At 38.0% G+C, this 24548-nt stretch overlaps 1 protein-coding gene across 1 annotated transcript in view; it reads right to left on the reverse strand.

Moving 5' to 3' along the window:
* Positions 1 to 1818: 1818 nt before the first annotated feature.
* Positions 1819 to 24548, reverse strand: part of FAM185A (family with sequence similarity 185 member A) — a 52569-nt gene continuing 29839 nt past the window's right edge. The window contains exons 6-8 of the mRNA XM_004390066.2: positions 17625 to 17720; positions 14150 to 14284; positions 1819 to 2071 (exon numbers count right to left, since the gene is read on the reverse strand). Of these exons, the coding sequence (XP_004390123.1) occupies positions 1959 to 2071; positions 14150 to 14284; positions 17625 to 17720 (344 nt within the window). The 3' untranslated portion in view covers positions 1819 to 1958. The remainder of the gene's footprint in view (positions 2072 to 14149; positions 14285 to 17624; positions 17721 to 24548) is intronic.

The following is a 24548-nucleotide window of genomic DNA, read 5'->3' on the forward strand; positions in this document are numbered from 1 at the left end:
CTCACCACTTCGGGAGCAAGGGAGGATGAAGAGAACAGGACACAAGGGAAAGATCAGTCCAAAGGACTGATAGACCACAGCTATCATGGCCTCCACCAGACTGAGTCCAGTACAGCTAGATGGTGCCTGGCTACCACCACTGACTGTTCTGACTGGGATCACAAGAGAGGATCCTGGGCAGAGCTGGAAAAGGATGTAGAACAAAATTCTAACTCACAAAAAAAAAGATGAGATTTACTGGCCTGACAGACTGGAGAAACCCTGAGACTGTGGCCCCCAGACACCCATTTAGCTCAGTGGTGAAGTCACTCCCAAAGTTCACCATTCAGCCAGGGATTGGATAGCCTCATAAAACAAAACGGGACTAATGAGGCACAGCAGTCCAGGGACAAGGACTAGTAGGCAGGAGGGGACAGGAAAGCTGGTGATAGGGAACCCAAGGTTGAGAAGGGACAGTGTTGACATGTCATGGGGTTGTTAGCCATTGTCACAGGGGAATATGTGTACTAACTGTTTAACGAGAAACTATTCTGTAAACCTTCGTCTAAGCTACAAAAAAAAAAAAAAGAATTATCTATGTGAGATCAAATTGACAACAGCAACTCAAAAGATTTGATGGGAAGCCTGGGGGGCAGTGAGTTTAAGATAATGGTGATGGAATAATTTGGAAAAGGATAATGAGAATAGCAGCACATCTGGAAGAATGTAATCGATGTCACTGAATTGTACATGTACAAACTTTTGAAATGGTATAACTTTGGCTATGTATATTTTCACCAACAAAAAAAAAAAAGGTCCTCCAAGGTCGAGAAGGGAGAGTGTTGACATGTCGTGGGGTTGTTAACCAATGTCATAAAACAATATGTGTACTGACTGTCTAATGAGAAACTATTCTGTAAACCTTCAAAGTATTTTATATATACATATATATATATATAAAAGCAAATAAAAAAAAATAAAGTTGTCTGGGAAACTTTAGATAAGACTAGTTCCAGGACCCTTTAAAAACAAAACTTTTTTTTTTTTTTTAAATTAAATCCTTGTCATAAAGAAGTATTTCTTAGGCTCACTTTACACAGAAACACACCTGTGTCAAGATTCCCTTCCTTACAGTGTATTTCATTTACGTTCTGGCTTGACGACAGAGTGAAACTCCCTCAGTTCCCGTGGCTACTAGCAATTAAGGAGCCAGACTGCAGACACCTAGCCTGTGAAAAGTCTGGGTTGACTGCTGAGAGCAGCTGGGCAAATAAAGAGCCCGAGGCAGGCGTGTAAAAAGGACCAGTTTAATTCATCAAAAACTGAGTTTAATTCAATCATTTAGTCTTGGTAAAAAAGGCTTCATAAACTTCTCCTTTACAGCTTTAAAAGCAGTTTTCTCCAGGTGGTTGCAGAAGAAGTCAGATATTCAAAGCACATGAAGAATTCAATACACCATTGCTGGCGTGAAGATGGAAGGAATCTCATGAGAAGGGATGCAGGTGGCCTCTAGAAGTTTATATAGTGACTGCTGGCCAATAACCAGTGAGAAAACAGAGACCTCAATCATGTAGGTACAAGGAACTGGATTCTGTCAACAACTTGAATGAACTTGGAAGTGGATCTTTTTCCCTAGAGTCTCCAGATGAGAACTTAGCTCAGCTAACACGTTGATTCCAGCCTTCTGATACCCTGAGCAGAGAGCCCAGAAGTACTGGGCTTCCTACCTACAGAAGTGTGGACTTGTAAATAGATGTTATTTTAAGCTGATACATTTATGATAACTTGTTACACAGCAATAAAAAACTAATACAAAGCTAAGCACAAACTTTGAAAAAGACCCCTTCCAAAACAAAACAATTCACCAGTATTCATTTCCATTTATTTTCGACATTTATATGAACAGTGGTATTTGCATGTTTGTAGTCATAGAGCTGCTTTTCATTGTTTAAATTTTATAAATACCACTTAAACCATCCTTAGTCCTGCAGTTGTAAGGACTGAAACCAACTTTGACTTCTAAAACTTACAGTGCCTTTTGGGGCATCAGCCTTAATCCATTTTTCATGTTTGCCTGCTTCATTCATGATCCCTGAAACACAAAATTGCATAAATTTATCTACTAATTGACAACAGCAACATTTTACTACATAGATCATAACAACACATCTCTGAAACTGAAAAACATCTTAGAACTGTTGAACAGGAAAATTAATAACAGGTATCTTTCTTTGACTTTAAGGTTTTTCTTATCCACAAAAACAAATATTAACCATAAAAAGCCTAAGCCAAACTGCAAAAGCCTACTAGAAACTGCTCTATAGCAATGTAAATTTGTCTTATTCTGCTAGAAAAGGATAGTTGTCAAACCATTATCTCCTAATTTAAATCTCAAAAAGCTTCATGGTTGCAGGCTGGTGGTGGGCCACATTATTAGCAGCTAGGCCAGAAATAAACTGGTATCAGATGATCTCAGCAAAGAGGGGAAAAAAGGGTTCAATCAATCGTGTTAAAATTAGACAATGACTGATCTTCTATATTCCTCCCTCCTCTTCTCTTTATGGAGCCTTGGTGGTCCAGTGATTAAGAGCTCGGCTGCTAACCAAAAGATTGGCAGTTCACATCCACCAGCCGCTCCTTGGAAATCTTATGGGGCAGTTCTACCCTGTCCTATAGGGTTGCTATGAGTTGGAATCCACTAGATGGCAATGGGTTTTTGGTTCTTCTTCTCTTTATAAGCCCCATTGTACCTAGTTTCTTTTAGTCATTTGCTTTTTTCTGGAATCAAAATGACCTCCTGCATGCATACAGAATAACTGCTCAGTACACAATACTGCGGAAGTTAGCATACCTTCACCAGGGCAAAGTCATAGATGCTTCATAGACACATTCAAATGCCCTGAGAGACCGAGTTACTGGGCTGAGGGATGGGGACCATGGTCTCGGGGGACATCTACCTCAACCGGCATAACATAGTCTATAAAGAAAATGTTCTACAACCGACTGTGGTGAGTAGCAACTGGGGTCTTAAAAGCCTGCAAGCAGCCATCTAAGATACATCTACTGGTCCCATCCTGGGTGGAGCAAAGGAGAATGAAGAAGATCAAAGACACAAAGAAAGATTAGTCCAAAGGACTAGTGGACCACAACTACTACAACCTCTACCAGACTGAGCCCAAAACAACTAGATGGTGCCTGGTTACCACCACCGACTGCTCTGGCAGGGATCACAGTAGAGGGTCCCAGACAGAGTGGGAGAAAAATGTAGAACAAAATTCAAATTCAAAAAAAAGAATAACTGCTCAGAATAAACCTTACGTTCAAATTCCGGTGAGTTCTGATTATTTTTAAGAGAACTGTAAAAATCTTAGTAAAATAGTTTGAATTGGGGAAAGAGTTGAAACAAGGTTTCCTGAGCTTGTTCCTCTCATTTCCTCAGAACAACTCTGAGAGGTGTAAATGGAAAAGTTTCAAAATGGAGGTGCTCATGTCAGGATGTAAGAATGGCAGGGTAAACAATGTCAATGAAGAAAATCTCATATTCTGTTAAGAGTGAATGAAAAAGAGTTTTACTGAGGAATGACAGCTGTAGCAATAAATATAGGGTCGCTATGAGTCAGAGCCAGCTCGATGACATCTAACAACAACAATATAGCTGGGCAGCACTAGGTAGAATACAAAGTGCTCCACAGTACAAGCGAGAGTGGGGTCTATATGCACAGAGAACAAAGGAAACACGGGGTTAATGATTGATTGTAAATAAGATCAGCTTCACCTTGAAGTCCTTTGAGATGTAAAGGTCAATCACTTGGTTAGGGAGGAGTGAGTTACCACTTAGGTATGAGACGATAGCAGGTTTGGTTATACTTGATTGTAGAATTGTAGGCAGCTATTCATGATTGCAGTCGGTTTAGGGAGCAAATTGTTTACACATTCTTCCCAAATGGTTTACATCCTGACCTGTTAGGTTAGTTATGAACACATTTTTCCTGAGAACAATAGTTTACATCTTAACACATTCTTCCTAAATGATTTACATCCTTTTTGTTTCCTGAGAATGCATGTTGGTGCCATCATTCCTAGTCTGGCATGAGCGCCTCCAGTTTGAAACTTTTGTTTACAACATACATTTCCAAGGACCAAAAGGTCAGGATATAAACCATTTTTCATGGGAGGAATGTGTCAGGATGTAAACAAGTTGTTCCTGGGAAGAATGTGTTTATGACCGCAATGATGTGTAACTGAACCACTGGTGCCATTCACCTAGGGAGCACCCTCATTCCCTCCTTGACAAATGTGACCTTTACATTTCAAAGGACCTCAAAGATGAAGCTGATGATGTTGTTAGGTGCCTTTCAGTTGGTTCCAACTCAGAGCAACCCTGTGTACAGCAGAACAAACACTGCCCGGTCCTGCACCATCCTGACAATCATTGCTATGTTTGAGCCCATTGTTGCAGCCACTGTGTCAATACATCTCATCTAGGGTTTTCCTCTTTTTTGCTGACCCTCTACTTTAACAAGCATGATGTCCTTCTCCAGGGACTATTCCCTTCTGATAATACATCCAAAATATGTGAGATGAAGTCTCACCAGCCTCACTTCTAAGGAGAGGCTGTATTTCTTCCAAGACAGGCTTGTTCGTTATTCTGGCAGTCCAGAAAAAAAAAATTAGAGTTTTCAAAGATTTTGTCTTAGTTATCTTGTTGCTGCTGTTATATGCCATCATAAGCACAAACTAGGGAAGACAGATGCCATGTGAAAATGTTCAAGGAATCAAGGCACACTGGGGCTAGAGAAGCTGAAAGAGCCAAGGATCTTCCCCCAGAGCCAACAGAGAGTGAGAATTTACCTATAGCCAGTGCCCTGAATTCAGACTCCTAGCCTCCTAAACTTAGAGAAAATAAATTTCTGTTCTTTAAAATCACCCACTTGTGGTATTAGTGTTACACCAACACTAGGAAAGGAAAACACCATCTCTAACTACCAATGGCAAAGGGTTACAGTTAGAGGCAGTGGCACAGAAGTCTTCTTGAAGTCATTATGATGCTCACTTCTCAATCAAAGAAAAGAGGCAGGAAAACCAATTTTATGTGGAAACAAAGAATAGCCTTGTTTCCCATTCTACCTTCATATTGTTTTTTTCTTATTGCCAATGAGGAAGTCCAGTAAATGGCCAGTTCTTGAAGACTAAACTTTGGAGGGCCACAAGCTTCATAATCACTATATTATGACCAACAATTAAGGAGTACTGGCGGCGCGCTCAGCTGCTAACCGACAGGTGGGTGGTACGAACATAAAAGATTAACACCCAAGAAAACCCTATGGGGCATTTCTATTCCATCACATGGGGTCACTATGACATCCTACATAGCTATAATGCAGTATCAAAACTAGCCAACTGGTTGGCACAGTACCATCTGTTAGACTACAGACCTCATATTTTACCACTTTTCACATGCCCTCATTTTTTTCTGTCTTTGTGTATAATTTTATGACATTTTACCACATATATATTTTACCACCATTATACTCAAGATACATAACTCTTCTGTCACCACAAATAAACTACCTTGTGATGTTTATTTTTTTTAAGAAACTGCCAGACTGTATTCTAGACTGACTATATCATTTTACATTCCAACGAACAATGTAGGAAAGATCGTTTCTCCACATCCTCCCTAGCATTTAGTATTATCAATATTAGTTTATTTTAGTCATTCTAATAGGTATGTTAGAATGACTAAAATAAAAAAAAATACCAATAATACTAAATGCTAATAGGTATGTGGGACCCTGGTGGTGCAGTGGTTAAGAGCTCAGCTGCTAACTACAAGGTCGGCACTTTGGATCCACCAGCTGCTCCTTGGAAACCCTATGGGGCAGTTCTACTCTGTCCTATAGGGTCTCTATGAGTCAGAATCGACTCAATGGCAATGGGTAATATGTATGTAGAGGCGGCTCATTATGGTTTTAATTTGCATTTCCCTAATGGCTAGTAATGTTGAACATCTTTTTATGTGTTTATTTGCCACTGTATATCTTCTATGGTTGCACTGCTTCTTAAATCTTAAATTATTAAACGTTTACATGTGCAATTTTCTTTACACTAGAGAGAGTTCACTCGGAGTATACATTTGTCTGTGGTTCAATACTTCTTGAATGACTAAAATAAATACAAAAACAAAACAAACAATAAAACAAGCATCACAAACAGAATTTGTAATGCTCCAAGACTGGGGACTCTGATCTCCAGATCAGAGGTCAGCGAACTATACAGCCCACAGGCCAAATCTGGCCTAAAAAACCAAAAAAACAAAACCCATTGCTGTTGAGTTGACTCCAACTCATAGCAACCCTATAGGTCAGAGCAGAACTGCCCCCATACAGTTTCCAAGGAGCGCCTGGTGGATTCGAACTGCCGACCTTTCGGTTAGCAGACGTAGCTCTTAACCACTATACCACCAGGGTTTCCAAATCTGGCCTAGGATCTGTTTATATACGGCCTGAGAGCTAAGAATGGATTTTACATTGTAAAAGGGTTGTTAAAAGCAAACCACAGAAGATTATGCAGCAGAGGCCATACGTAGCCTGAAAAACCTGAAATATTTATTAATTGGTCATTTACAGGAAAAGTTTGCAGACCCCCACTCTAGATAAACAGAAACAAAACTTGGCCTTGCTTCTTTTTTGTAAACATTAATAAACCAAGTTGATGTCTGATTCAAGACACTTCCAAGATCATCTACTTCAACAAAATGATGGGGAGACAAAAACACCTCAGTAGCATAAATGATCAGGAAGCAGTTCTTAAATTAATTCCCTGTCAAAGTATTTTTATGCAAACAGCTATAAACCTTATAGCATTCTTCATTCTGTTACTGAATTTCTTCCATGTAGTCCTAAGGCATATCTACATGACTGACAAACATGTGGAATAAGCTTGGAGAAAACCAAAACTTCAGTGTGTTCTAAATAGCAAGTTATTTCTGAGGTTAGTTGTATTAAAAGACTAAAACTTTTCCCACTTGGAGAGAAAACTGTGTCCCTAGATTTTAGAAGTAGCATTGTGTGGGCTTAGTCCCACTGCAACCTCTTTTCCAACCCATGTATAACCCTCTGGCCTAAAAATAAGCTGAGAACTCTATTCTGACTTGATGGTTTCTTTTGATACCAAATGAATTTATTTTATATATGCTTTATATTTTCACTTTGACTAAAATGAAGTGAACCTAGTAGTGCCCAGTGAGAAACATCAATCATTTCATTGGCAACACACTTTACCTCTAAACCCAGTGCAAATTGAGTTAATTCTGACTCATAGCGATCCTATGTACAACACAATGAAACACAGCCTGGTCCTGTGCCATCCTCACAATTGTTGTTATGCTTGAACCCATTGTTGCAGCCACTGTGTCAATCCATCTCATTGGGGTTTCTTCCTCTTTTTCGCTGACCCTCTACTTTACCAAGCATGATGTCCTTCTCCAGGGACTGATCCCTCCTGATAACATGCCCAAAGTATGTGAGACATAGGCTCACCATCCTTGCTTCTAAGAAGCATTCTGGTTGTACTTCTTCCAAGACAGATTTGTTCCTTTAGTATCTTCTAAACATTAAAATTGAAGATTTTTAAGACAAAACGACTTTGCAGCAGATGCATTCCTGAGTTTGGAGAACAGCTTGATATACCAGAGTCAGGTTTCATATCTAAGTTGATATACCAGGCCTAAAACTTAATAGAGAAGTCTGCTTATTAGAAATATCTTACGTAAGGCATTCACCACCTGTTGAGCTTGCCAACTTAGAATCATGGCTCCCATAAGGATTAGAGAAGACATTCCAATAAAGTACATATACTGTGCATAGCTTTTTAGTAGGTAGATGTTTCAGCCTGAGCTAGTTCCAGTTTTCTTTTGACTCCAGAATAGCACACAATACTTGTAAATCACTGTAAGAATTATACATCTGAGACTTATCAGTGACAGCAATAGCAAGGAAAACCACAGAGCAGGAAATCAAATAAAATTGTAGGGCTGACACATCAAAACCCTGTGGGAAGCCTGGGGCTGAGGGACTAAATCTTATTGGCATGGTTTCTTACAGAAATTATCCAGAAGTCATGCTACAGATACAATCCAGACTACTTAGCAATGAGGGTATTTCTATTTCTATGCCCCATAAGCTCTGTGAGGGAGGCCCGGAAGAGCTGAGCTCAGCTGCCTGTAATAACGACTTACATAGAAAGCTGCTCATTATTTCCAAAATTGTGCTTCAGATTGAAAATCTCCACAGAAAAAAAGCAATCTGCTCTGATTTCCTAGGCCTCTTAAATTATTTCATCCACTTGATGCATAAAGCCTGTGGCCCTCTGTGTGCCACAGTTTTAGAATCAAAATGAAATATGCAAGCTTCTCTTAAACCCAACTGCCTGATCTGCCCCTGCTTACATTCACAGCTCTGTCTCCTAGGGTCTGCGTCCCTCTGCAGTGTGACTCGGATGGATTTAATCTAACATTAGAGACAACCTACAGAGCCATCTGGGCACAACCACATAGTGTATCATGTGCTACTCTACTAAAAGACTCCGTTGATCAGAATTCTTAGATTTTTGAGCTGTGAGTGAGAAACAAACTCTTCATTCTTCAATTTGGTCCTTCCTGGTTCAGGAAAAAGGAGTCATAGTTTAAGACATAACATGCAAAAAGAATGAAATAGGCCAAGGAGTTTCATAGCAACCCATGAGGTAAGCGTGCATGTTTCTCATAGCATTTATTCTTTTATTCATCTATTTTTTCAACCAAGATTTGCTGAAGGCCTATTTGTTTGTTGAGTTCAAGATAGAAAATCACTGTGGAGTCTTGGCCACTGTACTCTTTCTCCAGAATGACTGCAAGAACCTACCCAGTTTTTCCTTTATCCATCCTTCTCCTTGTCAGTCTTTCCCAATACAACATCCAGGGTGATCTTTCTAATACACAAACCTGATTATGTAACTCTCCAGCCTCCTTTTATGCCACTTCCCCCTTATTCTTTCTACTCTGGACACATGTGACTTCTCTCAGTTCCTCAAATTCACAACACTAGTCTAATTTTAATCAGCCACCTCTATGCTCTTACAGCACCACACGCACAGCTTTATTATAACACTTCCCACTATGCTGTATTTACTGGTTGTTGGTTTTTCCCTACTAGGATGTAAGCTCCTCAAAACACGGATGATGCTTTATTTGTATTTGCACTCCTACCTTTTGTAGTGTTTGACCCAATAAATACTTATCAAGTGAGTGATGGACTGAATAAACAAAAATAGAGAAGACGGGAGGAGGAGGAGCTAGGCTAGGAAAAGCTGAGGAGAGAAAGATAGCTTGTTTTTAAATATATTAAGTTTGAAGTGTTGCTGGTTTGTGTTGTTACTGTTAAGTGCTGTTGAATTGGTTCCAACTCAAAGCAACCCCATGTACAACAGAACAAAACACTGCCCAATCCTGCACCATCCTCATAATCACTGCTATGTTTGGGTCCACAGTTGCAGCCACTGTGTCAGTCTATCTGCTTGAGGGTCTTCCTCTTTTTTGCTGACCCTCTACAAAGCATGATGTCCTTCTTCAGGGACTGGTCCCTCCTGATAACATGTCCAAAGTATGTGAGACAAAGTCTTACCAGCCTCATTCTAAGCAGCATTCTGGCTGTACTTCTTCTGGCTGTACAGATTTGCTTGCTCTTCTGGCAGTCCACGGTATATTCAATATTCTTTGCCAACACTATAATTCAAAGGCATCAATTCTTCTTCGGTCTTCCTTACTCATTGACCAGCTTTCGCGTGCATATAAAGCAATGGAAAACGTCATGGCTTGGGTCAGGCCCACCTTAGTCTTCAAAGTGGAATTTTTGCTTTTTAACACCATAAAGAGGACTTTTGCAGCAGATTTCCCAATGCAATACATCTTTTGATTTCTTGACTGCTGCTTCCATGGGCACTGACTGTGGATCCAAGTAAAATGAAATCCTTGACAACTTCAATATTTTCTCCGTTTATCATGATGTTGCTTTTTAGTCCAGTTGTGAGTTTTTTGTTTTATGTTGAGGTGTAATCCATACCGAAGGCTGTGGTCTTTGATCTTCATCAGTAAGTGCTTCAAGTCCTCTTCACTTTCAGCAAGCAACATTGTGTCATCTGCATATCATAGGTTGTTAATGAGTCATCCTCCAATCCTGATGCCCCGTTCTTCTTCATATAGTCCAGCATCTCAGATTATTTGCTTAGCATACAGACTGAATAAACATGGTGAAAGGATACAACCCTGATGCATACCTTTTCTAATTTTAAATCACTCAGTATCCCCTTGTTCTGTTTGAACAACTGCCTGTTGGTCTATGTACAGGTTCCTCATGAGCACAATTAAGTGTTCTGGAATTCCCGTTCTTCGCAATGTTATCCATAATTTGTTATGGTCCACACAGTCGAATGCCTCTGCATAGCCAATAAAACACGGGTAAACATCTTTCTGGCATTCAGCAAAGATCCATCTGACATCAGCAATGACACCCCTCATTCCACATCTTCTTCTGAATCAGGCTTGAATTTCTGGTAGTTTCCTGTTGATGTACTGCTGCAATTGCTTTTGAATTTTCTTCAGCAAAATTTTACTTGCATGTGATAGTAATGATATTGTTCAATAATTTCTGCATTCTGTAGGATCACCTTTCTTTGGAATTGGTACAAATATGGATCTCTTGCAGTCAGTTGGCCAGGTAGCTGTTTTCTAAATTTCTTGACATAGATAAATGAGCGCTTTCAGCGTTGCATCTGTTTGTTGAAACATCTCAATTGGTATTCGATCAGTTCCTGAAGCCTTGTTTTCTGAAAATGCCTTTGGTGCAGCTTGGATTTCTTCCTTTAGTACCATTGGTTCTTGATCACACATTACCTTCTGAAATGGTTGTACCAATTATTTTTGGTACAGTGACTCTGTGTGTTCCTTCTATCTTCTTTTGATGTTTCCTGCATCGTTCAATATTTTGCCCACAGAATTCTTCAAAATTGCAACTCAAGGCTTGAATTTTTCTTCAGTTATTTCAGCTTGAGAAATGCTGAGCATGTTCTTCCCTTTTGGTTTTCTAACTCCAGGTCTTTGCACATTTCATTATAATAGTTTATTTGTCTTCTCCAGCTGCCCTTTGAAATCTTCAGTTCAGCTCTTTTATGTGATCATTTCTTCCTTTTGCTTTAGGTACTCTAAGTTCAAGAGCAAATTTCAGAGTCTCTTCTGATATCCATTTTGGTCTTTCTTTCTTTCCTGTCTTTTAAATGACTTTTGCTTTCTTTATGCATGATGCCCTTGATGTCATCCCACAACTCATCTGATCTTCGGTCATTAGTGTTCAATATGTCAAATCTATTCTTGAGATGGTCTCTAAATTTAGGTGCAATATAGTCATGTTGCACTTTGGCACTTGTGGACTTGTTTTAATTTTCTAGCTTCAACTTGAACTTACATATGAGCAACTGATATTCTGTTCCACAGTGGGCCGCTGGCCTTGTTCTGACTGATGATATTGAGCTTCTACTGTCTCTTTCCACAGAAGTAGTTGGTTTGATTCCTGTGTATTCCATCCGGCAAGGTCCATGTGTAGTCACCATTTACGTTGTCGAGAAAAGGTACCTGCAATGAAGATGTCGTTGATCTTGCAAAATTCTATCATGAGATCTCCAGCATTGTTTCTATCACCAAGGCCATATTTTCCAACTACTGATCCTCCTTCTTTGTTTCTAAGTTTTGCATTCCAATATCACCAGTTATTATCACTGCACCTTGACTGCATATTTGATCAATTTCAGACTGCAGAAGTTGATAAAAATCTTCGATTTCTTCATCTTTGGCATTAATGGTTGGTGCGTAAATTTGAATAATAGTTGTATTATCTGGTCTTGCTTGTAGGAGTATGGATATTATCCTAACACTGATGGCACTGTACTTCAGGACTGATCTTGAAATGTTCTTTTTGTTGAACGCAACGCCACTCCTCTTCAATTTGTCATTCCTGGCATAATAGACCATATGATTGTCTGATTCAAAACAGCCAATATGAGTCCATTTCAGCTCACTAATTCCTAGGATGGAGCCCTGGTGGCACAGTGGTGAAGCGTTTGGCTGCTAACCAAAAGGTCGGCACTTTAAATCTACCAGCCACTCCTTGGAAACCCTATGGGGCAGTTCTACACTGTCCTATAGGGTCGCTATGAGTTGGAATCAACTCTATGGTAGTGGGTTAATGCCTAGGATATTGATCTTTATGCGTTCCATTTCATTTTTTGATGACTTCCAATTTTCCTACATTCATACTTTGTACGTTCAATGTTCTGATTATTAATGGATGTTTGCAGCTGTTTCTTCTCATTTTGAGTCATGCCACATTAGCAAATGAAGGTCGTGAAAGCTTGACTCCATCCACGTCATTAAGGTCAACTCTACTTTGAGGAGGCACCTCTTCCTTAGTCATATTATGAGTGCCTTCCAACCTCAGAGGCTCATCTTCCCGCACTACACCAATGTTCCACTGCTATTCATATGGCTTTTACTGGCCACTTTTTTTAGAAGTAGATCTCCAAGTCCTTTTTCCTAGTCTGTCTTTGTCTAGAAGTTCGGCTGAAACCTGTCCACCTTGGATGACGCTGCTGGTATTTGAAATACTGGTGGCGTAGCTTCCAGCATTACAGCAACACAAAAGCCACTACAGTATGACAAACTGACAGACGAGTTGTGGGTTGCTGGTTTGGTGGAATAGAAATGGTCAAGAGCTTAATAAAGAGGTCAAGTCTGCAGATACTTATTTGGAAGTTACACGCATAGAAATAATGACTAAAAGCTATGAGAACGGAGTTTTAAATCTAAATCTCAATTTCAGAAAGGCATATGAGTCTATGAGTTAAGGAATGAAAATATGACAAAATAGCTTTAATTTATAATTCAAACATTTTACATATGTAAAATAATTTAACTAGTCTAAAATTCAGAGTACTGTTAAACAAATTTATATTACTGGTTTAGATTACTGAGACAAAAAAAGGTATAATGTCCTCTGCTGGCTCCTTATCAAATTCAAGACATTAAATGACAACAAGTTGATTTTTTTTTTTTAATAATATTTTGTTTTAGATGAAAGTTTACACAGTAAATTAGGTTCCATTGTTCCGTGCCATTGGTTACAATTTTTACAATGTGTCAGCATTCTTATTATTTCCATTGTTTGTTTTGTTTCCATTGATCTAGCTTCCTTTCCCCTCATTGCCTTTTCATTTTTGCTTTTGGAAAAATGTTAACTGTTTGGTCTCATATAGTTAATTGTTCAAGGGAGCACATTACTCATGGCTGATACTGTTTATTTTATAAGCCAATCTATTATTTGGCTCAAAGATGACCTGTAGAAATAGTTCCCATTCCAAGTTAAAAAGGTATCTTAGGGCGATATTTGTAGGGGTTCCTGTAGTCTCTATTGGTCCAGTAGGTCTGGCCTTTTTTAGGAATTTGAGTTTTGTTCTGTATTTTTTTCTCAATCTATATTCTCTTGTGTCCCTGGTCAGAGCAGTTGGTAATTGTACCGCAGCACCAGATAGTTCTTTTGGTCTCACGGTAGAAGAGGCTGTGGTTTATGTAGGCTACTAGTCCTGTGGATTAGCTTCTTCTTTGAGCTTTTGACTTCCTTCATTCTCTTTTGCTCCATACAAGTGGAGACCAATAGCTGTATCTTAGATGGCTGCTTGCAAGCTTTTAAGACCCTAGACGCTACTTAACCAAACTAGGATATAGAACATTATCTTTGATAACTATGTTATGCCAATTGACTGAGTTGTCCCCTGAGACTATGGTCCCAAGCCTTTTGACCCAGTAAACCAATCCTGCAAGTAGTTTGGATATGTCTAGGAAGGCTCCATAACTGTGCCCCCTATGTGGTTTGCCATATATGTGGATACGTGTGCAGCACACACTAATGTGTATATACATATGCCTACAGGTATACCTATACATGCATGGGCATTCACTCGCATATGTCCTCCTATATACCTATATGCATCCATATCTACCTACGTAACCACACACATATTTTTTAGTTGTTTTTACTACTGTTGCAAAATTGTATATGTTATAGTAAAAATGCAGCCTCCTTACCAGTAATTGTTACACCATCATCTTTGTGGGCTTCAGCAATTTCCTGAACATGGACCTCTGAGTTCACATCAACCTCTTTCCCTGATAACTGTAAATGAGTCTGAAGAGAAGATGGCACCTTGACAATAATAGAGCCTGTAAAAATTTAAAGGAGAGTTCATTCACAAAAAGAAATCAGAAGTTCCAGAGCCTATTATAAATTAGATTGAAAGGGCAGCATCACTTCTAGTATACCATCTTTACTCTTCAGAATATTTATTTAAACAGTAGTATCTTTTCCCTACTCACAGGTGATCAAAGTTTCCTTACTCCCAAGGACATTATGAATTACTATTTCTTCTTTTGCCAATAATCCTAGACAGCTCATCTAATACCAGAAAAGTCAGTAGTTTATTACACCTGTAGCTGTAGACAGGATTTGCCATTTATTAAGCATTTACACCTTAATTACATCATGTCTTTTAACCCCTGTATCGATTTTATGAGCCATTATTATTATTCCCATTTGTCAGATGGAAACTTGCTCAAGTTCCCGCTAGAGCCAGCATTGGAATCTAGACCCAGTTCACTGACTATAAAGTTCATGCTCTTAATTACTACGGTATTTCACACATTGCTACTTCATCATACCACAGCACTGTGATCTCATTGATTATACCACAACTAGAACACTGAGTTCTTGTACTTTCAATTGTGACTTGTGTGCAGGGAGAAAAAATTACAACAAAAAAGGATTATTTGAATTCCAATTGACTAGTATTTCTTTTGAGTGATTTCAGGCTTTTGAGTACCTGGGGCAAGAGGCTCAACTTTATTTCCAGTACAATCTTATCATAATTCAAGATTCTAAAACAGAAAATCCGAAAAAGTACTCTGTTAGCTAGGGAAGCATTTTTCCAAACAATTTCTTGTTTTGCAGTGCAAACTCACCAGCACACTCCTGTTTCAGAAGTTTTTGTCTCTGTTTCTCATATATCAAATGAAATGGGTAGGAAGCCCCTGTCCCATCTCTGTGGACAAAGATGATCAGGATGACATCCATAGAGAATGTTGTAAAGATTCCTTTTAGAATGCATTCAATTACTGGTCATGATTTTTCTTCTAATCTGATTAACATCAGGCTAAATTATCCTAAGTAATTTCACATATTCTCAGCAGTAAACTGCACATAGACTTGATTTGCACCACTAAAGTGGATTCTGACTGACAAATATTTGTACATAGAAACATATTCAGAATATATTTTCCTGAAGCCTTTTGTAATGAACTCTTGTCTTGATGGGTGTTTAGCCTTGCTAACAAGGACTGGAAGTTTGGGGTAAGACTGATGAACTCTCATACTAACTCCTCAAAAAAGAAAGGAACAAAGCACATTACCACAATTGTAAAAAAACAAAAAAACAAAAAAAAACAAAAAGACAAATTGCTTTTCAGGGTTCAAATAAAGTGATTTTAAATCTGTAAGAAGTTTAAACACGTTAAGCAATCCCAAGAGTTCTCTATCCCTATCTCCCTCCACATACTTAAAGAACAAAACTCGCCCGTACAAAAACTCCCCCACTGTTTGGGAAGGAAGAATTCCCATGGCTTGAAAACTTTCCCAAATGTCCCATCTTTAACACTTAACACTATCTTTTTTAGAAAAGAGGGCTCTTCAACCTATTTTCACTTCATAAACTTACTGTCTAAAGATGCAAAAGTGAACTAATACTAGGAGCATCGTTTACTGATGGCATACTATAAGTGATTTTCCTAAGGACAAAAAGTTAAGTGGAAAAGCCAGTACTCTGATGCTGGTGTGAGTCCCAAGCCCAAACAGCCTTTCTGAATTAATTAAAGTCACCATGTTAACTTTCATAAAGAAAGAGAAAACAAGCATTTTAACATTATTTTTCACATGGCAAAATGGAGAAGACCTAAGAGACTCAAATGACTGGCTCTCAAGACAGTGGCAGAATTGGAATGGATTCCAGATGGCTTTACTAATTATTAAGCAACAGAGTCCTGAATAACTTTCTACTTCTCTAAAAAGTTACTGTTCCCAAGTGCAGTGAGAATTAAAAGACCTGAAGTACAACAGAAATCTTTGTTTCTAGTTATCTTTAAACTTCTGCCAATAACATGGTCCCAGTAGGAGAAAACACAAAACTGGAATTCTAATCAAATTCGTATCACCATATGTTATTTCAATAGGTTACTGGAACAACATTCCATGTAATACTCAAAAAATTTTAAGCGGATGAGGATTAACGATGGGGATTTGTTTTGTTTTACTTTTTGGACCGTTCACATAAAAAAGGAAATTACTTTCATGTAAGAGTTGCTTAGTCAAAACTTTTTTTTACTCTATTACTAGTTAGGTTAAACGTATTAACGGTCTAAGTTTTTCTCTTTGGGTCTTCTTAATAAGTAAGTGCAATTATATAGATTTATAAAATACTCTGAGTAACACTGAAGCACTTACAAGTTTAGTGAGGACGTGATATTACCCTATTTTAAAGAAAAAAAAGTGGTCTTGAGAAATCAAGCACACCTGTGTGTCAGCAATAGCTTCAGTTGCACAGACCTCTGTGTTTTGTAGTTTTATTTTGACATTCTGACAAGGTACACTAGTTGAATGTAAAAGTATTAAGCAGACATGGCAAAGAAATTACTAATAGTAGGAACAACCAGTCTCTGTAAGGAAGTATTTTCCTGGTTATGCATATAGCCCTGTTCTGGCAAATATGCAAGAACTTCTAGACTTTATTTTTAATTTTTAATACAGAGCTATGATCCTTAATTTTCTGTGTCCAGGCCACTTCAGCCACTATGGTCAAGCTACCCCACCCAAGCCATTTGCTAACATGTGCGCACAAACACACACACTCACATTCAACCTTCAAATGACTAAAAAGTACATGACTTTTAATGAAAGATTTGTACTCTCAGAGTAAGTTATTTTGTATTAGAAATTAAATTACAGAGATAGACACATCATAAGTATTGATACTTCAAGAGATTAGCTCAACAATCATTTTAGAGGAGCTATCTGGCAATACCTTTATTTAGGATCACACTTTGAAAACTGTTACTCTAGAGTAATGGCCGGAGAAGGTCTTCTTGGAAAGGAAAGGAAAGTTCCCAAAGGAACATATGGTAGCATCTTCCTTCCAAAGAATATTCTACTTCAGATATGAAACTAAAGTGAAAAACTCAAAGAGTAACATTAAAAAATTCCACAGTAACAGTCAAAATATTGCAATACTTTTGTTTATACTACAAAGTGAAGTCTTCATAGCCATCTGTCCCAAAAGTTTGAAGATCACTGATCTATAGAGCAAGTAGACCGGTCTTTAAATCAGATTCTATCAGAAGAAATTTTCTTGAAATAACTATGTCAGTCTAGATAAGATAATATGGCCATCTGTTTCCTGCATGTTAATAAAACCTTCCTTACACCATATGTCAAAATAAAACATTCCAGTTGGCTAACCTTTATGAGATTTTAAGTCCACTTCTCCCAGTTGGCTGACATGAACATCTATGGAACCCTGATGAGTTGAGGCTTTTAGACATCCCGAGAATGAATCTGGGAGGGAAGAAAAACTGTAAGTATGATCATTCTTATTTGAGTAAACAGAATTATAAATTTCAAATAAAAGGCTCTACTTCAGCATTCAGATAAGGAGTTAGATTCTTCCAAGGTTTGTATTCTCCTCAAAACAATTTTGCATTAAAATGTACGCATATCAGAAATCTACACATAGACAACTAATTAAAAAATCCCTATGGCTACATTAACCTGCATAACTTATCTCTAAATATGCTTACCCTAAAACCTAATAGATTGGAAGGACACTGTGCAAGCTATGGATCCTTGAAGCCAAGACCATTAAGCATCATTGACATATTTAGTTTTACTATCATATTGATAGACTTAGGAAACTGTCAATATTTACCAAAGAGACTACCAAGAACATTCTTTAACCAGATGGAAAAACTAATCATTAACTTTACATGGAAAGGGAAGAGGCTCCAGTTAAGTGAAGCATTACTGAAGAAAAAGAACAAAGTAGGAGGCCTCGCACTACCTGACCTCACAACCTACTATACAGCTATGGTAGTCAAAACATCCTGGTACTGGTACAACAACAGACACATTGATCAATGGAACAGAATCGAGAACCCAGATGTAAGTCCATCTACCTATGGCTACCTGATCTTTGACAAAGGCCCAAGTCCATTAAATGGGGGAAAAGACAGTCTTTTTAACAAATGGTGCAGACAAAACTGGATGTCCATCTGTTAAAAAAATGAAACAGGACCCATACCTCACACCATACACAAAAACTAATTCAAAATGGATCAAAGACCTAAATATAAAATCAAAAACTATAAAGATCATGGAAATAGGGGCAATACTAAGGGCCCTAAAATACAGCATAAACAGCATACCAACCATAATTAACAATACACAAACACCAGAAGATAAACTAGATAAATGGGATCTCCTAAACAGTTATGCTGATCAACAGACTTCACCAAAAGAGTAAAAAGAGAACCTACAGACTGGGGAAAAAAAATTGGCTATGACAAATGTGACAAAATTTTAATCTCTAAAATTTATAGGAAAATCCAACAAACCTCTATAATAAAAAGACAAATAATCCGATTAAAAAATGGGCAAAGAATATGAACAGACACTTCACCAAAGAAGACATTCAGGTGGCTAACAGACACGTGGATATGCTTGCGATCACCAGCCATTAGAGAAATGTAAATCAAAACTACGAGATACCACCTCACCCCAACATTACTGGCACGAATCAAAAAACAGAAAATAACAAATGTTATAGAGGTTGCAGGGAGATTGGAACTCTTATGTACTGCTGGTGGGAATGCAAATTGGTGCAACCATTTTGGAAAACAATATGGCCCTTCCTTAAAAAGCTAGAAATAGCAATACCATATGATCCAGCAATTCCACTCCTAGGAATATATCCTAGAGAAATAAGATATGTCACACGAATAGACCTATGCATACCATGTTCACTGCAGCATTATTCACAATAGCAAAACAACGGAAACAACCTAAATGCCCATCAATAGATGAATGGATAAACAAACTATGGTACATACACACAATGGAATACTACTCAATGATAAAGAACAATGATGAATCTGTGAAACATCTCATAACATGGATGAATCTGGAGGGTATTATGCCGAGTGAAATAAGTCAATCACAAAAAGACAAATACTGTATGAGACCACTATTATAAAAACATACGAAAATGTTCCCACACAGAAAGAAACAATCTTTGATGGTTACGAGGGAAGGGAGGGGTGGGGAGAGAAAAACACTAACTAGATGGTAGATAAATGGCAACTTTGGTGGGAGCCCTGGTGGTGCAATGGTTAAGAGCTCAGGCTGCTAACCAAAAGGTCTGCAGTTCGAATCCATCAGCAGCTCCTTGAAAACCCTACGGGACAGTAACTGGTTTTGTTTTGGTTTTGGTTTTGGTTGGTGAAGGGTAAGACAGTACACAATACTGGGGAAGTTAGCACAACCTCACCAGGGCAAAGTCACAGAAGCTTCACAGACACATCCAAATGCCCGAAGAGATGAAGCTACTAGGCTGAGGGCTGGGGACCATGGTCTTGGGGGACATCTAGCTCAACTGGCATAACACAGTCTATAAAAAAAATGTTCTACATCTGACTGTGGTGGGTAGCAACAGAGGTCTCAAAAGCCTGTGAGCGGCCATCTAAGATACATCTACTGGTCCTATCTTGGCTGAAGCAAAGCAGAATGAAGAGGACCAAAGGCGCAAGGGAAAGATTAGTTCAAAGGATTAATGGACCACAACTACCACAACTTCCACCAGACTGAGCCCAGAACAACTAGATGGTGCCCAGTTACTACCACCGATTGCTCTGGCAGGGATCACAATAGAGGGTCCTGGACAGAGCTGGAGAAAAATGTACAACAAAATGCAAATTCACACACACACAAACAAGACCAGGCTGCTGGTCTGACAGACACTGAAGAAACTCTAAAAGTATGGCCCCCGGACACCCTTTTAACTCAGTACTGAAGTCACTCTTGAGGTTCATCCTTCAGCCAAAGATTAGATAGGTCTACAAGGCCAACAAAAAGGACATGCTTCATAGTTCAATCACATATACGAGACTAATGGGTACACCAGCCCGAAAGCAAAGACAAGAAGGCAGGAAGGGACAGGAAAACTGGACAAAAGGAAACAAGCAACCTGGGGAGAGGGAGAAGGTAAGAGTGTTGACATATCGCGGGGTTGGCAACCAATGTCACAAAACAATTTGTGTATTAATTGTTTAATGAGAAGCTGATTTGCTCTGTAAACTTTCACCTAAATCACACACACATACACACACACAAAAAAACCCAAAGAATTCTACAGTCACATACTGATAAGCAGTAGAAAAGTTAACTAAAATAAAAATCTCTTATTTCTCTTTTTAGCATATTTGACAGTACTAAAAAGTGCTGTTAAGAGTGAAAGATTACTCTAGACAAGATTTTATTGCACTTTCTAGAAGAGAAAAAAAACCCGTTGCTGTCGAGTCAATTCCGACTCATAGCAACCCTATAGGACAGAGTAGAACTGCCCCATAGAGTTTCTAAGGAGCGCCTGGTGGATTTGAACCGCCTACCTTTTGGTTAGCTGCCATAGCTGTTAACCACTACACCACCATGGTTTCCTTTAGAAGAATAGAGATGGAAAAAAAAAAGAGGAATCATTTGAAGAATTAGTGCAACTTGTTTATATCTTAATATTTCTTTTCCTTTCAAGTTTCTTGGACTGAATGAATAACTTTATAAGTCAGGGGTGAAAAATTAGTAACTCTGGTAGCTTTGATTTAAAATTTAAATTTCCCTACATCGTCAGTGAGTCCAGTTTTCAATCACCCAACATTTCAAGTTCAAGGAAAAGCTGCCACAGTCAGAGGTAAAGAGGTAAGACAATGATATTGAAGAGTCAGTGTTAAGCAGCTTCTTCTTCTTCAGGGCCAACTGAACCTTTGATTTAATATTCTACCTAACTGCCCTGAAAAGGCTAAAGTATATTCTTTTTAGACAGGGCTCTAAAAAATGCATATTTTATCAGCAGTTTTTATTACTTCAAAGTGGAAACAAGTAGGGAGTGTGGTAAAAATCATGCCAAAAAGTATATCATACTTTTTACAAAATACAAAGAGAAAATATTTGCATATCTACAAAGGAACCAAACTTTTTCTTTAAAATAAATTTTAAATGACTATAAAGACAACAACTTTTGAATAAACTGTTCAAAATCTGAATCAAAGATAATTTATAATAATCTATATTCAATCTATACTGAAAAATGTTCTTTATTAGACCCGATTTATTTAGTTTTCAAGTGTCAAAAATAAGCACAAATTTTGGAAAATTAAGCCATTGGAGATAAATGAGATAGAAGAGCTGAATAAAGGCCAAAATATCACTCCATAGATACCACCAGAAACTGTGTTTTAAATCCTCTTACTAAATCCCAAAAGAAGCCAAGAAAAAAAATGATACGGTAAAAAACGTAAACCACATGCTATGTGTATTATCCCAGCTTGAACAAAGTAAAATGCTTGAAACGTTGATTTCTTGCTTTCCTTATGGAAATTAAAAAAAAAAAAAACCCAAAACTTTTATCTGGTTCATAAACAATACTTTTTCATTTCTTTTTTTTCTCAAATGGTAAATAAACAACAGCTAAAAAAACCCAGTAAGTAATTATAAACTCATATTAGCAGTCTTGAGGTATGATAACGGCCCATTCTTTGAAGGCTATCAGAAAATAAAATCAAGATGAGTTTTCAAAACAGAAAGCAAGGTGAATTTAGAAGCTATGCAGCAGTAACAAACCTGTATTTTCTTTTGTTTTCTGTAATACAAATGATTAGCGCTAACCATTATCAACAGAGTGAAATTAAGGTGTCATCCAAAGAATTTCATTTTTTTTTTTTTTGGGAGAATCACATAATGGAGACAGTTTATAGATACTGGAGAAAGTCTCAGGGAAATATGCATCAGAGGGTGATTAAGAAGTGAACAGAATTGTTAGTCCAGACAGAAGCTGGAATAAATACTCTCACAGAGTTTTCTATCATCATAATTCTGGGCAAAGATCTCATCAGTCTGACAGAGACCACTGAGTTTTCTTGGAAAATTACACATACAAAAGGGAAAAATTAATGTTAACCACAAGCTAACACTACATACCACCAAAAAAATAGGTATTTGGAATACACACTTTGATAATAGCAGGGAATAACAATGAAACTTGAAAGGCTAAAATTCCAAACTTCGCTATTTTCCTTCAGATAAAGGGAGAACTCTCTCAAAACTGGTCAAACATTTTCAAAAAATTCTCCTAAATTTTTATAATTCTACCTTAAGTATCAATATGTAGATATTACATGAACACAAAAAATTAGCTAATTCTTGATTTCTACAACCCGATTCATATACTTCCGAAGTTACACTAATTGCCAAGAAGAAACAAATGTAACAGAACATAAGGATTTGAGAAGGCAGAACTTTAAAGTCACTTCAAGTAAAGTTTTCTAAATTAATGCCCTAGCTGGGCATTACATACTGAGAGACCAAATAGAGAGTGGGCTTATGAGAGACACACAAAGAAAAATAACATGAAGATCTTCTTTTTTCTTTGATATAATTACTAGTACAACCCTCTGACAGTGCCTTCCAAAAGAGGCAACAGGGGCAGAAAAGGTAAAGCTAGGTAGCAACTCTATTAGTACTCCTACCACACCACTGGAGCCCTGGTGGTGCAGTGGTTAAGAGACTGGCTGCTAACCAAAAGGTTGGCAGTTTGAATTCACCAGCCGCTCCTTAGAAATCCTATGGGGCAGTTTGAGTCAGAGTTGACTAGACAGCAATGAGTTTGGTTTGGTGTTTTTTTTTTTTAACCATACCACTATCTACTATCAAGCTCTGCTTTCTCCTGCTGACTCATTTTTAGTGAAAGATGGCCCAGTGTTCCAGAACAACAACAACAAAAAAACCAAACCCAGTGCCATGGAGTCGATTCTGACTCACGGCGACCCTATAGGACAGAGCAGAACTGCCCCATAGGGTTTCCAAGCAGTGGCTGGTAGGTTCAAACTGCCGACCTTTTGGTTAGCAGCCAAACTCTTAACCATTGCACCACCAGCCCCTGTTTAAAAAATGTGAGTCCAAGGAAAACCAGGGTTTTGAAATACAGGATTTTATAGACCAGCTTTTGAGAGAGAGCTCTGTATTACAGAAATTAGAAGAACTGGGTTTTGGAAGGTAGGTTATGATGTATATACACAATCCAAATCACTGATGAGATTACTTAAGAAGTTGGTCAATTATATTATCTAAATTAAGAATAAAGGACCATAATCACACCTACATATTCTTCTTTATAAAGGAATCGCGGACAGGACACAATCTATTCTCCTGCATTCAGATAAGGCAATACCTAAATCATTTATAGTCTCTTAAAATTCTAATCTGATAATATTATATAACCTTTTCTTGGGACCCATTCCAATATTTTGAAGCCATGGCTATTCTAACTAATCCTCCCCTCAGATTCCTACAAATAGTTTTGTTTCTTTGTAACTGTTTTGCTTCTGCTAATATCAATTCCTCAAAATCCAAGTTACTCAGTGAATTGTCATTGATTTGTAGAGCTGCCTTCAACTTTCTCCAGCAAATCTTCCGTTTTAACGAAAACACAAACCAATCACAAGAAATTCCAAATAAACACTACCACTTGCTACCCCTGGGATTAAGGCACTGAACCCAGAATTTCTCCAGCATCATAACAGAAATGGCATTCAGACTCTATAGCAAGCATCAGCCAACTACAGCCTGCCTCCTATTTTTCTTAATTAAGTTTTACTGGGACACAGACACCTATTCATTTACATATTGTTTATAGATTTTTTGCATGTGTCACAATGGCAGTTACACAATCCGGACAGAGACTGTGCAGTCCACAAAGCCAACATAATCACTATTTGACCCTTTATAGAAAAAGTTTGCTAAACCTGCTAATAGTACAACGTTTTGTTTTAAGATCAGTGAAACAGGAGACGAGAAATAGATCCATAGTTATACAGTCATTTGATTTTAGACAAAAGTGCCAAAGTAATCCACTGGAGAAAGGAAAGTTTTTTCAACAAATGGTGCTGCAACAACTGGACATTCACATGGGAAAAAAAGTGAACCACTGACTCCTAACGTACACTATACACAAAAGTTAGACAGACATGGGTCAAAGGTAAAAGCAAAAAATTTAAAGCTGCTAAAAGAAAACACAGGAGAATATCTTCATGACTAAAGGCAAAGATTTTTTTTTTTTTTTTT

This window comes from Trichechus manatus, unplaced genomic scaffold (genome assembly GCF_000243295.1).
Source record: "Trichechus manatus latirostris isolate Lorelei unplaced genomic scaffold, TriManLat1.0 scaffold00280, whole genome shotgun sequence".
Lineage (NCBI taxonomy): Eukaryota > Metazoa > Chordata > Mammalia > Sirenia > Trichechidae > Trichechus > Trichechus manatus.